General features: G+C 38.2%; 1 protein-coding gene across 1 annotated transcript; it reads right to left on the bottom strand.

Annotated features, from left to right (window-relative positions):
* Positions 1-406: 406 nt before the first annotated feature.
* LOC126068184 (olfactory receptor 2T3-like) lies at positions 407-1,381 on the bottom strand. Its single transcript, XM_049870632.1, has one exon. The coding sequence runs from the start codon at positions 1,379-1,381 to the stop codon at positions 407-409; it is 975 nt and encodes a 324-aa protein (XP_049726589.1).
* Between the last annotated feature and the right edge of the window lie 14,342 nt (positions 1,382-15,723).

The following is a 15,723-nucleotide window of genomic DNA, read 5'->3' as shown; positions in this document are numbered from 1 at the left end:
ATGTGAACTATAACTTCAGAGGTTTTGCACAGTGAGAGACCAGACAATTTCCCTCCAGGATTCTTCTAGGATATGACATCTTCACAGTGAAACACTTTCAGGGTTAAGACAAGGACTTCCCAAATGTCATATTAAACTGATCAATGAAGTTAGGATGGCAGATAAGGCACTTGCTATGGTTTTCCTTATGTCACTTACAGCATTACAGATAAAAAAGATTCTAAGGAACTTAAATATAAGAGACAAATCAGGATGAAAAAGAAATGTGGAGGAGAATTACCACAAGCATAAGATGGAAAAAAAAAAAAAAAAAAGACCCTGGAGGATTCAGTGTGGGGGAACCAGAATCAGAGGGCAGAATGAAAAGAGGTAGGGAGGGGAAGAAAGAAAAGGAAGAGGGTCGTTTCTAGGTTTTCCCATTTACAACTTTCTTTGGTCTTATCCCTGATGGCATCATGCTCCTCAGAGCCTCTATGATATCTTTGTTCCGGAGGCTGTAAATGAGAGGGTTCAGCACAGGGGCGATGATGGTGTAAAAGGCAGACACCCTTCTGTCCTGCTCAGCTGTGTGGTAGGATCTGGGGAGCATGTAATTGTAGATGGAGGCTCCAAAAAATAGCAGCACTACCACTATGTGGGAGGAGCAGGTGGCAAGGGCCTTCCTGCTGCCCTCAGCGGAATTCATCCTGCGGATAATGTGCAGGATGAAGGCATATAACATGGAGATGATGGATGTGGGAATGAGGAGCATGAGAACACAGCACAGGTACATGAGCTTCTCGTAGAGGGATATGTCAGAGCAGGAGAGGTTCAGTAGTACAGGGGCTTCACAGAAGAAGTTCAGGATTTTCCTTGAGTGACAGTAGGGGAAGCTCATGGTCATGGGGGCAAACACAAAACCATCAAACATGCCCAGGAACCAGCATCCAGACACTAGGATTTGGCAGATTCTCGGCTTCATAAGCAGTGGATAGTGGAGAGGTCTGCAAATGGCAGCGTACTGGTCATAGGCCATGGCAGCCAGGAGAGAAAACTCAGCTCCAGCAAGGTTCAGGTAGGAGAACATCTGAACCCCACATCCTAAGGGGGAAATTGTATTATCTCCTGTGACCTGCCCCACGAGCATCTTGGGCACAGTTACACATATGTACATGAGGTCCATGAGGGAGAGCTGGTTGATGAAGCAGTACATGGGGGTGTGAAGGCGGGGCTCCATGTGGATCAGGAGGATGAGAAGGGCATTCCCAGTTAGAGCCATCAAGAAAAAGACAAAGATTAAAGTATAGAGGAAGACTGAGTATTTGGTATGATCAAAGCGCCCAGTGAGGATGAAATTTGTTCTTGAAGTTTGATTCTCTGAAGTTTCATTCCCTGAGTACATGGTTCAGCTTTCAGTTTTAACCTGGGAAAGACATTAAGAGTCATTGTTTTTAAATATTTCATGTATATATGATTTCTTAACTTATTTCCAGTAAAATATGTGCTTTTAGACATTTCTCCAAAAGCAGGATTAAATTTATGTGGAATCATGATACCAAATCACTGTGAGACCACACCACCTAATGGTAAGAAGTCTAGGGTCAAGTGTCAAGCAGACCTGGGAAGCTGGACCCCTTATGAGCTGTATAAAGATAGGATGCATTTAAACTCAATAAGTCTTATTTATTTAACCTAAAATTGAGAATTTCATAGGATACACCTCATAGGACGGCTTATAAAGCTAACTGAAGTCTGTAACACAATGCGTGTTAAGTAATTCACTAAGCCTCCACCCCACTTTTGGATACGGTAGATCTCCACGGGCACTCATTAACGGATTGAGTAGCTCATGAAATGTTTATATGAATATTGTTATAGAACTAGCACCATAACCAAAGTTCTCTGAATACTCGGAAGCCCGATGAAATGTCCTCAAATGGATTCTACCCATCATATTTCTGCATTAACTCCATTGCACTCAGTAAAAAAAAAAAAAATTAAACTGTTCCTCATACGATTGAGTTCAATAAGCAGCCCCATGAATAAATCACAAGCAATCACAAGCAGAAGGAGAGCCCAGTTTCCTGAGGAGAGAATCTTGGAGCTGCAGGGTACAGGGCCAGAGAGCAGCGGTGTGTGGCTGATCCTATTCACAATCCCAAAGCAATAGTTTAAGACATTTGATTTATTAGTTGTTAGATACTAAGATGATAACCCAAACCAAACTCACTGCAGTCGAGTTGATTCCAACTCATAGTGACCCTATAGGATAAAGTAGAACTTCTCCATAGAGTTTCTGAGGAGTGTCTGGCGGATTCAAACTGCCGACCTCTTGGTTAGCAGCCATAGCCCTTAACCACTACACCACCAGGGTTTCCAGTCAGATGATATTTATAGGAAATGAGGATTAGTTTGACACATTAAATTATAACTTTCTTTCTAAATATTACAGAAATAAAATCTGCATATGCCTTAAATAGCAAGTATTAAGTTGAAAATAATTTTTCCATTTGTATTAGTTTCCTGGGGCTGCTGTAACAAAATGCCATAAACTGAGGGGCTTATAAAAAACAGATATTTGTTGTCTCACAGTTCTGAAAGCTAAGTCGATGTATTTTCCTGGTCATTCTCCCTCCAAAGTCTTTAGGAAAAGATCTTGTCTCTTTCAGGGTCTCATAGTTTCAGGCATTTCTTAGCCATAGATGCATCTTCACATGGCTATTCTGTTTTTGTCTGTCTTTCTGTGTCTCTTCTCCTCTTTTATTATGATACCACTCAGATAGGATTAGAACCTACCCTAATCCTTTATGACCTACTGATAATTTAACTGATAATATTTTCAAAGACCAGGTACAACTAAAATGTTCATATGCACAGGGATCAGGGGTTAGGACTCAGCATAACTTTTTACAGAACACATTCATTCCATAACAGTCTACCCTCTGTCCTGACAAAACTCATGTCTTTCTCACTCATCTCGGCGCCACCAAAAGTTTTAATTCATGGAGGTAGAGCGAAAATAGTGGAATAGATAGATGCTTCTGGCAAAACCTCTTACAACAAAGACCCAAAAAGACAAGTGAAATTAGTATATTTATGATAAGCAAGGAGCCCTGAACATCAAAGGCAAGTTTAGAAAATGAGCTGAGGAGCAGGGGGAGGAAGAGATGGTTCAGAAGTGGAGAGGAGTTAACAGACCTGAATCAAGGGGAGCCCTCAGACACCATTTCTGGGAGTGGCTGCAGAGGGCTGGTACTAGCATTCGGCCACAGTTTCCACAGGGAGAAGCAGCCAGCCACACAGCCTACTCACACCTCCAGAACCAGAAAATAATGTTGCTTTCAGCAAAAGCTAAGTACTTGTGTATATTTTACCTCATCCCCCACCTCCACTGCTCCCAAGCCAGTTTCAGTGGCTGATTTCCCTGGGCCTGAGATAGGCCCCGTTGAGCACCTGGAACCATCCTCCAGGCCTTGGAGAAAGAATAAATTTGCAATTGGGGGAAAAGATAATTTGCCAGCTCCACTAACCCAGGGAGCTCAGGACAGAAACGGCTCCTGTCAAGGCATAAATGGCCTCTGGACTTTGAATACCTTTTCCCCCTTCCAAGTTGTACTTTCTATACCACATAAGAACACAAACCAGCTAAGTTCTTTGTCATTTTATGAGAAGGATTGCCTTTTCTCAAGCATCTAATAATATGTTCATCATTTCCTTTCAATTTCTTACTAGAACCATATTTAATGTCCACATTTTTAGCAGCATTCTATTCATGATTACATATGTATACATATACTCTTTTTAGAGAAGAGTATATAAGCTTTCTCTATAGCCCTCTTCACTTCTTTCTGAGCCCTCACCAGGATTACTTTTCATATTCTACCAGCAGACTCTTCAAGGCAATTTAGACTTCCTAGCATGTGTTCTTCATATGGTCACCCTTCCTCTGTATATCTCTGTGTCTTTTCTTCTCTGACACCAGTCAGATTGGATTAGGCCCCCATCTAACCTGGTATGACCTCATGGGGGCTTGTCTGATAAGATCTTCAAAGACTCAGTTTCCAAACAAGGTCACATTCACCAATGCCAAGGTTTGGGATGTCAACCTACCTTTTTTTAGGGGTGAGAGGGGCACAATTCAATCCATCACACCTTGGCCTAATAATATATTTAGTGCTTCATTTCTATTTCCTAGATCATTGCATGGTGCCTGGGGTCTTAAAAGATTGCAAGCAGCTGCCCAAGGTACAACAATGGGCCTTAATTGCCTGAAGCAACAGAGAAAGAAGAAAAGTCATCAATAGGAGTAAGAATGGAATGTGTGGCTAATTGTCTCCATTAACAACTGCCTCATTTACCATGAGACCAGAAGTGCAGGATGGTGCCCAGCTACCATTACTGAATGTTTAAATAAAGGACTCTATAGAAGAATCCTGACCAAAAGGGGGAAAATGCACAACAGAAGTGCAAATTATCAGGGACTCTAGACTTTCTGAAGCTATGGAGGCTGGATGAACCCCTAAAACTATTGCCCTGAGTTACTCTTTAAACCTTAAACCAAAAATATCTCCTGAATTATTCTTAAAACCAAACAATAGTTAAACTTAATTAGAAAAAACAAAAAATCTGCTCTTGTAAGAAATATCTATCTATACGGGATCAAATTGACAATAGCAAATTGGACGATTAGATAGGCAACTTGAGGGACAATTAATTTATGTCAATGGGGGAGGAGCAAATCAGAACAGGAGGGTGAGAATGGTAGCACAACTCAAAAATATAATCAATGTCATCGAATTGTACATGTAAAAACTATTGAATTGGTGTATGTTTTGCTGTGTATATTCTCAACAACAACAAAATAAATAAAAATTAAAAAAATGAAATGGAACAATTGAAGATGGATAGGATTATCAATTGAAGATCTTAGGTGTTAGTGAGAGTAAAATGGATTGGTACTGGCCATCTTCCATCCAACAATCCATATGATCTCCTATGTTGGCAATGACAAATCAAGGAGAAACTGTTGTATTTGTTGTCAAAAAAGAATTTTCAAGATCTATCTTAAAGGACAACGCTGTCAGTGATAGATTAATATCCATAGGCCTGCAAGGAAGGTCAATGATTATGACTGCTATTCAATTTCATGTACCAACCACAAATGCTGACAATGAAGAAATTGAATATTTTTATGAACTGCTGGAGCCTGAAATTGATTGAACACACAATCAAGCTGTATTGATAATCACTGCTGGTTGCAATGTGAAATTTGGAAATGAAGAAGAAATAGCTGAAAATAGGGCCTTGGTGATACAAACAGTGTTAGAAAACACATGATAGAATTCCATAAGATCAATGAATTAGTTATTGGAAATACTTTTTTTTAACTACATAATCAATGACTATACAAATCAACCTTGCCAGATGGACTGCACAAGAATCAAATCAACTACATCTGTGGATAGATAGGATGGAAAACTCAATATCATCAGTCATGAGAAAAAGCAAGGACCAAATGTGGAATGGGTTGTCAATTGCTCCTGTGCAAATCAAGTTGAAGCTGAAGAAAATCAAAACAAGTCTAAGAGAGCCAAAGTACAACATTGAATACACCACACCCATATTTAGCTTGTATCTCAAGAATAGATTTGATACAGTGGACACTAATGACCAAAGCCTAGATGAGTTATGGGATGACATCAAGGACATCATACATGAGGAAAGTAAAAGATCATTAAAAAGACATGAAGGAAGGAAAAGACCAAAATGAATGTCAGAAGAGACTCTGAAACTTGCTCTTAAGTACAGAGTAACTAGACTGAACTGAAAAGTAATTACATAAAAGAGCTGAACAAAATATTTCAAAGGGAAGTTCAAGAATACAAGGATAAGTATTATGTTAAAATATGCAAAGACCTAGGGTTAGAAAAACAAAAGGGAAGAGCACAATAAATACTTCTTAAACTGAAAGAGCTGAAGAGAATATTCAAGCCTTGAGCTGCAAAGCTGAAGGGTTGTATGGGCAAAAATTAAATGACACAAGAAACATCAAAAGAAGATGGAAGCTATGTACAGAGTCGCCGTACCAAAAAGAATTGGTTAACATTCATCCACTTCAGAAGGTAGCATATCATGAACTACTGGTCCTGAGAGAAAAAAACAAAAAACCCAGAAATTTCAGGAAATCTAACATTAAGAATTACATGAGAGATACCAAAAAGAACCAGATTCTTTGCTCTTATATTGCATGTTTACAAAGATCTGAAGTTGACATGTTAACAAGCCATGGTCCAGGCAAAGAGACTAACAAGGCTTTGAGAGCTTATCCCTTTTCTGTTCCACCAAAGAGAAAATTTGAGCCAAACCAGCCAAGTGAAGGGAATGCTGCTTTCACCCTCCCAAGAGATTGACTGGGTTTAAATTAATGGGACAAAGTAGGAAAGTTACATCCATTTCTTCATGTTTAAGAACTAAGATATGGCCCCACTGGTTTTTAAATTTCTTTGTGCTGTTGAACAAGGATACAACTAATCACATTATCATAGCCAAGAAGAATTTTAAATTTGTAATTAATATTCTTTCCATTTTGTATTGACCCTTTCCTGGAGTACCTGCCTTCTTTAAGATTCTCTCAGAATCCTTAGTTCCACACCTTCCCACTCCCAGTTATGTGTAACTTTCCACTGAATGTATACACAGAAGTCAAACATGATTGCCATTTAGGTTTTTGCCTATATCCAAAAGGGGCAAATTATACATGTTTTAAACAGTTAGTTTTCAGTTTGAAAAGCCTATTTCTATATTTGATATGCTGTTGTTCTTGTTGATAGTTGTGTCTGAGTTGATTCCGACACTGTAAATATGACTCAATATCAGAAAGGCAGGATCATGCAGAAAATAAATACCATAATCAGAACTTGAATCCAGAATTTATCTAAAATCCCATGTCCTTCCCCTTAGACACTCCATTATTAAATGCTGTCTGTCTGTGACACCATGTGTCATCCTATGATGTCTTTAGGTACTTTATTGTGTTATCAACTTTATTAAGTCTTTAGCATGGGAATTATATCTGCAGTTCATGTTCCTCTCCCATGCAAACTGGTATATTTAAAAGCACCTTATAGATTCATATGAAAAGCAGTTACTGCATAATTGTTTCCAAATTGTGTACCTAAGTTTGTCACCATGGCCCCCAAAATTCAAAAAAATCTGGATCTGAAATGGTATCCACAAGTCTCTGTTCACTTTTCTATTTCCATTGGAATGCTCAGCCTAGTGAGATTGGGACAAGTTGGAGGAGGCCAGCTGGCAGAACGTATTACAGTGTAAGAGAAAAAGTTTGGTTCAGATATCATCTTTGTAAAAACTAAATGCGTAAACTGAGATAACCCAGTGTCTAGAATCAGTTTAGCTAATTAAATAAAAAGAAACAATGTTACACTCTACATTCCTGTGAATTTCAAGACCTCGATGATTCTATTTTCAAATGTGGTCTTAGCTTTCCCAATGAGAGGGCTAACCTCCACCCTATTTCCCTGACCTCAAAGGCTCAGAGAATTGCCTAGAACATTGTTGTTCTTGTGTGCTGTCAAGTCCATTCCACGTCATAGTGACCCTATACAACAGAATAGAACTGCCCCATAGGGTTTCCAAGGCTGTAATCTTTATGGAAGCAGATTGTCACATCTTTCTCCTGCAGAGTGGCTGGTGGGTTCAAACCTCCAAACTTTTGGTTAGCAGCTGAGCAGTTTAATCACTGCACCACCAGGGTTCCTTCCTTCAAGATGAGCCTCATCAAAACTGGATGGCATAATTTAGGAATGAAAAGGACAAGGCAGGTGAGCTGCCTTTTTATCAGTGTCCACAGTGTGCTGGGCACTATGCTAAGCCCTTCTGAGCATGTCTTGGCTACAAACACTGACAAATGCATCTGCTACAGTGGATTCTGATGCCAGGAAACAAAATCAGCACCTTCACTCCTTCACTGGAGCCCACCTTCCACTCCAGGTTATTGTTCACCAACGTCTTGTGGCTATATTCAGTGTAGATACCTACATATTTCCCGTCATAACATTGCTCATATTGTTTAATTATTATGAATTTACTTCATTCATATCTGTCTAGATTCCAGTAGCCCAAAAATACCCAGATAAGATGACAAGTTCTGCATGAAGATTTCTCCACTCTCTGATCAGAGACCTATGTGAGTCAGAACCAACTTGATGGCACCTAGCAACTACTCGGTGAGGGTGTCTCACCTCCAAACATCACAGTGCTTTCTCTATACTCCTGTTACAACCCTTTTGTCACTTATTCCTGTAGTTATTATTTTCAAATTTCAACAAAAATTCCACAGAAATGATACTGTTGTGTGTATAATTAAAATGAAAATTAAGATGATATCTGAAAATTACTTTAATATGGTATCTGTATAAATATAAAAATTGCAAACAAAAAACTAAGGTTTAAAACTCACAAGTGGAGGCTTAATAAATTTGAATAGATAAAATTGAAAAATTATTCATACAAAATTTTATAAATATTATAAAATCATTAGTGAATCCCTAATGTTATTAGCATTATCTACATATATAGTTCAATTTAGAGTTTTATTATGTTCAATAAATATAATCAGATAGAAGGAAATAAAATGACACAATAGCCAATAAAAAGTCCCATCATCCTGAATCTTGAAGGAACTTTGGGTGAGCAGCACCTCAATCCCTCTGTTGGACGTACAGGAAAGCCAAGAAATAAAAACTTGTTCTTGTACAGCCACTGAGATGTCGAAGATTTTTTTTTCCTGCAGCATAACCGAATCCATTCTGACCGATCCACTATTATATTGAGTATTGCAGCACTGTGTCCCCATATTACCTACCTTCCTCCCTTGCTTTATTTTGTTTTCATAACATACATCATCATCTAGCATACTATATATTTTTTTTTCTTATTTACTCTTTGTTGGTTTGCTTTCCTGAATTAGGAGGGCAAAAACATGTGTCACTTTTGTTATCTTTTATTCTCTAGCTTTAGCACAGTGCCTGAAACATAGTACCGCTCATTTATATCTGTTAAGTGAACAAATAAATGGAGGGAAATGAACATGAAAGAACAAATTATGCAACCCCTTTGAGGAAGGAATTGGTACTATGTCACAAAATTGAAGATGTTCTTACCCCCCAATTCAGCACTTCTGGAAATATTCCCAAAGGAGAATACAAAATAACATACATTGCAGCACATTAAAAACAACGACATCAAAACTATTAGAAACAGTGAATAATAGGGGAAGAAATCACATTCATCTACAGTAAAAATGAATAGATAAATAATCCATGTATCAAATTATTAGAAAACTTAAAAAATAAAGTGAAGGGAAATATATATTGCAAAATGATGAATGTAATTACATTTATCAAAAGCCATACTGATGTTGGACACATATCTGCAACAAACATTAACAAATACATAGGCAGAGTAAACGCCAACTAGAGAAGAAGCGCTCTTTCTCTGAGATATTGAGGGGAGGGGATCCCAGATTGGCATATACAGAGCTTCAAAGCAACTATGATATTTTGGTAAGATTTGAAATAAAAATATCAAAATAATAAGATTTTTTGGAGTTGAATTTGGGACTTCATGAGCAGTATATTACATATGTATTTTTCCTCATGTAACAAAAACATGTTTTGATAAAATAAATCAAAGAAAAATAAATATACTTTCATCAAGTCTGAAATTGGTGCCTTTCTTCTTTTCAAAGTCTTGTTCCTGAAGATTTCCTGGGGTATTGCCTAAGTTTTGGCTTTTTTGAACTGATAGTTTAATGACAAGTAAATTTCAAATTTTTAGCTTACGTTAATCCAAATTCAGATTTTCAGTTTACATAATTACGTGCTCCTGTTTATGCTTTGTATTTTAACATGGAGTTTCCCATTCCAGTATTTCCAATGATAAACTTATTTTTAACTTATATGATCAATTTCCTCTCAAACTTTGCCTTAAACACAAAGAATTTTCATACCATTTCTCAGGCCCGTTGTTTTTACCTTGCTTACTGCATTATAACCATTTCTGAAAAGTGTCTGGTTGCTTGCATTTTAGCTCTCTTTCTTATGGTATGTATTCATAAACAATAGATTGTAAACTACTCTAGGAGCAAGTGGAATATGTTTCACTTTTGAATATAGACAGTACCTTGCTAAAGTAGAAAATTGAGACAAAAAAGAATAATTGAAGAAAAAAATGAATGAATTCTCTTTTATTTCTACTATGCTTCCCTATCTAGTGGAAATTTAAAAAATAAACGTAAAGGAGCAGAAGTCCAACCAGAGCTGTTCTCTTCAGCCAAAGCCTCCTTTCCACCAGCCTGCATGGAATTCTAAAAGATGATTGTGTGATTCAGCTAGAATCTGACTTGGCTCAGGGATCTGTCAGGAGCATGGACCTGGTTTTGCAATGCTGAATTGAAGAGTGTTATATTGTCTCTCCCCAAAATATGTGTCAACTTGACTAGGCCATGAGTCCCAGTATTGTGTGATTGTCCACCATTTTGTCATATGATGTGATTTTCCTGAGTGTTGTAAATCCTGTCTCTATGATGTCAATGAGACAGGATTAGAGGCAGTCATGCTGATGAAGTAGTACTCAGTCTACACGATTAGGCTGGGCTTAAATCAATCTCTTTTGAGGTATAAGAAAGAAGAACAGAGAGACAGGGAGACCTCATACCACCGGGAAACCAGAGCCAGGAGAATAGAGCATCCTTTGGACCCAGGGTTCCTGCACTGAGAAGCTCCTCGACCAGGGAAGATTGATAACAAGGACCTTCCCCTAGAGCTGACACAGAGAGATAAAGCCTTCCCCTGTAGCTGGCACATTGAATTCAGACTTCTAGCCTCCTGGACTGTGAGAAAATACATTTCTGTTTGTTAAAGCCATCCACTTGCAGTATTTCTGTTAGAGCAGCACGAGATAACTAGGACAAAGAGATTAAGGGTTCACTGAGGTTTTTGGAGCCCTGTTGGCACAGTAGTTAAGAGTAATGGCTGTTAACCAAAAGGTCAGCAGTTCAAATCCACCAGCCACTCCTTAGAAACTCTATGGGAGCAGTTCTACTCTGTCCTATAGGGCTGCTATGAGTCGGAATCCACTCAGTCGCAATGGGTTTGGCTTGGTTTGTGGTATTTTTGATTTGACATGATTCTACCTTGTCAGACTATTTAGATAAACTTTGGAAGAGGACTGTAAATTTCAATGCTTCACAAATCTACATGGTCATGAGCACGGGTTTATCTGCAACCAGAGAAGAGTTAAATTTAGGGACAAATTTAAATTCTATTAAAATGTTTGATTATACTCAAAGGCAGATCCTGGTGAAGTGGCTTTTTCCCACAAGAACAACAAAGATGAGCATTATTACATACATACTTAAAAAATTTTTTGGAATACCTGATATTGTGCACAATCCCAGCCTCTTCTTGGATGGTCTTTTCTGGTTTACTACTTTTTGTGTGATTTCAATTATCAATATGGGGTAATTTAAATAGCCAGAAATGACTGGGAGGATTACTGTGAAACTACCAATTGGGTGATAAAAAGGTAGCAGACTCTCCTTAATAACATGCACGGGTTTAGAGGCATGGCCTGCTTTCTCTGTATTGTTGCATATTTGGGGGTCAGAAGAATAAAACCCACAGAGTTGGCATATGCTGACAGAGATTGAACCCCATATTTGAGGTATAATGGAGAAGAATATGGCTTCCAATAAGGATGAAATGTCTAGATTTAGAGTATGGCTTGTTTATACTGGAAACACCACAGGGACCATGTGTCCCACCTCACCAATTAGACTTTGAGTGATATAGTGGAGATTTACGGTCATGAGATCATGATTATTCCCTGTGTGGGGTGAGGAAGGGAGTTTTACTGTCTCATTTTACCACACCATCCACAGTATCCACAACAGAATTCTAATGAACACAAGAACATACATGATTATACATATACATATGCATTTTGTAGCCTGGGACATTATATGAATTGATAAACTGTCTAAAAGTAAATTAAAAGCCTCTAGAGGTCTTTAAAATCCAGGATTAATATATACTTACAGAATAACTAAAATGTACCCACCATTTTTATTATTTTATTATCTCTGTGAAGACTGCAAAAAATGTAAATATTCAAATATGTGATACTTCCTTAAACGGTGAATGACAAAAATTGTGATTTTGGAGCTGGGGAGTTACAGCATCTACAGCAACTACAGAAAGGCTTCATAGGTTGTAATAGGTCATGGCACAGAACAGAGACAGCACCAGATCATAAACCTCAACTCAGGGATCCAAATTCTAGTGTTTACCTTATATATAGCACGGAAGACCTACAAAGGCAACTAGCAGTGAAACAAAGAATAAGGCACAATTGAGTAGTATAGATATGACAGAAAATGTTACAGTGAGGGAGAACTTGAGCGTTAACTGAGAAAAAAATACAGCTTCATTATGTAAAAAGGAGAGGGAAGCAGGGGACAGTACAGGCAGACCTCATTTTATGGTGCTTCACTTTATTGAAGTTCACAGATATTACATTTTTTACTAATTGAAGGTTTGTGGCAACCCTGCATCAAGCAATTTTATTGGCATCATTTTTCCAACACCATGCGCTCACTTTATAACTGTGTCATATTTTGGTAATTCTCCTAATGCTTCAAACTTTTACATTATTATTATATCTGCTATGGTGATCTGTTCAGTGAGCTTTGATGTTACTATTGCAATTGTTTTGGGGCACCACCAGCTGTGCCCATATAAGATGGCAAACTTAATTGATCAATGTTGTACGTGTTCTGACTGCTCCACTGACTGGCTTTTCTGCTATCTCCCTCCCTCTCCTAGGGACTCTCTATTCCCTGAGACATGGCAATATTGAAATTAGCCCTATTAATAACCTTACAATGGCCTCTAAGTGTTCAAGTGAAAGGAAGAGTTCCACGTCTCTCACTTTAAATCAAAAGCTAGAAATGATTAAGCTTAGTAAGGAAGGCATGTTGAAAGTCAAAACAGGTTGAAAGGTAAGCCTTTGCACCAAACAGTTAGCCCAATTGTGAATGCAAAGGAAAAGTTCCTGAAGGAAATTAAAAGCGCTACTCCAGTAAGATAAGAAAGCAAAACAGCCTTATTGCTGATACAGAGAAAGTTTTAGTGGTCTGGATAGAAGATCAAAGCAGCCACAACATTCCCTTAAGCCCAAAGCCTAATCCAGAGCAAGGCCCTAACTCTCTTCAATTCTAAGAAAGCTGAGATAGGTGAGGAAGCTTCAGAAGAAAAATTTGAAGCTAGTTGAGGTTGATTCATGAGGTTTAAGGAAAGAAGCCATTTCCATAATATAAAAGTACAAGGTGAAGCAACAAATGCTGATGTAGAAGCTGCAGTAATTTATCCAGAAGATCTAGCTAAGAAATTGATGAAGGTAGTTACACTAATCAACAGATTTTCAATTTAGACAAAACAGCCTTATACTGGAAGAAGATGCCATCTAGGACTTTCATAGCTGGAGAGAAGTCAATGTCTAGCTTCAAAGCATCAAAGGACAGGCTGACTCTCCTGTGAGGGGCTAATGTAGCTAGTGATTTAAGGTAGAAGCCAATGCTCATTTACCATTCTGAAAGCCCTAGGGCCCTTAAGAATTATGCTCAATCTACTCTGCCTATGCTCCACAAACGGAACAACAAAGCCTGGACGACAGCATATCTGTTTACAACATGGTTTACTGAATATTTTAAGCTGACTGTTGAGACATACTGTTCAGAAAAAAAAAAAAAAAAAGATTCCTTTCAAAATATTACTGGTCATTGACAATACACCTGGTCACCTAACAGCTCTGATTGAGATGTCGAAGGAGATTAATATTGTTTTCATACCTGCCGACACAACATCCATTCTGCAGCCTGTAGGTCAAGGAGTAATTTCAACTTTTATTTAAGGAATATATTTCATAATGTTATAACTGCTGTAGATGGTGATTTTTTCTGACAGGTCTGGGCAAAGTAAATCGAAAACCTTCTGGAAAGGATTCACCATTGTATATGGCATTAAGAACATTCATGATTCATGCGAGGAGGTCAAAATATCAACATTAACAGGAGTTTGGAAGAAGCTGGTTCTAAGCCTCATGGATGACTTTGAGGGGTTCAAGACTTCAGTGAAGAAAGCAACTGCAGATGTGGTGGGAATTACAAGAGAACTAGAAGTGGAACCTGAAGATGTGACTGAATTTCTGCAATCTCATGACAAAGCTTTAAAGGATGAGGAGTTGCTTCTTATGGATGAGCAAAGAAAGTGGTTTCTGGAGACGGAATCTACCCCTGGTGAAGATACTGTGCACATTGTTGAAATGACAGCAAAGTATTTAGGATATTACATAAACTTAGTTAATAAAGCAGTGGCAGGTTTTCAGAATATTGACTCCAATTTTGAAAGAAGGTCTACTCTGGGTAAAATGCTATCAAACAGCATCACATACTACAGAGAAATTTTTCATGAAAGAGTCAGTTGACACAGCAAACTTCATTGATGTCTTATTTTAAGAAATTACCACAGCCACCCAACTTTCAGCAACCACCACCCTGATCAGTCAGCAGCCATCAACATGGAGGCAAGACACTTCACCAGGAAAAAGATTACAACTCTTTGAAGGCTCAGATGATGGTTAGCATTTTTCAGCAATAAAATATTTTTCAACTAATATTTGCATTTTTTTTAGATGTAATTCTATTGCACACTTAATAGTCTACATAAGATATAGTATAGTGTAAACATAACTTTTATATGCACTGGAAAATAAAAAAAAAATTGCGTGACTCACGTTATAACAATATTCACATTATTTCAATATTTGCTTTATTGTGGTGGTCTGGAATCAAACCCCTAATATCACCGAGATATGGCTGTATTAACATATTCACTGGTCTCTAAACAATGTATCACTTCAGCTAATAGGGTTTTCTTTGTTATGTTAACAAGGCCATATCAGTGTGGGGTATATTTTAAGCCAATCACTTTGAGATTTCAAAAAAGATCTCATTAGGGACGGAGAAAACCCAAAAACCCATTGCCATTGAGTAGAACTGCCCTATAGGGTTCCCAGGAATTGGCTAATGATTTGAACTGCCAACCTTCTGGTTAGAAGCCAATCTCCTAACCACAGTGACACTAGGGCTACAGAGAAGCAAGCACAAACAGAAGGGAAGATATATACCTAAAACAATTGCCAAGAAACTGAGGAACAGAAGCTAATAAGACACAAGGACCTTCCCCCAGAGTTGACAGAGAGAGAAGACTTCCCCAAAGCCAGCATCTGGAATTTGGACTTTTAGCCTCCTACACTGAGAAAAACAAAGATGAATTCTTATTTCCATAATTTTAGAGAAGTTAATGTATTTATTTTCTTGTATTAAGAACTGAATGAGGAGAGGTGGGGCCTAGATGGCAGAGTAGTCAGATGCTTCCAGTGATCCCTTTTACAACAAAGACTCGAAAAACAAGTGAAACAATTACGTATATGACAAGCTAGGAGCCCTGAATATCAAAGGAAAAGTCAGGAAATCAGACTGAGTGGCAGGAGGAGGGAGAGACAGCTCATAAGCAGCTAGTAGTTGCCGGACCTGACTTGGCAGGAAACTGCATCCCTTCGTTATGATCCCCTGGAGAAACTGCCTCGGTTTCCTCAAGAAAA

Source organism: Elephas maximus, chromosome 2, assembly GCF_024166365.1.
Source record: "Elephas maximus indicus isolate mEleMax1 chromosome 2, mEleMax1 primary haplotype, whole genome shotgun sequence".
Classification (NCBI taxonomy): domain Eukaryota; kingdom Metazoa; phylum Chordata; class Mammalia; order Proboscidea; family Elephantidae; genus Elephas; species Elephas maximus.
Note: the sequence above shows the minus strand (reverse complement) of the source record. Positions and strands in the feature narration are given on the sequence as shown.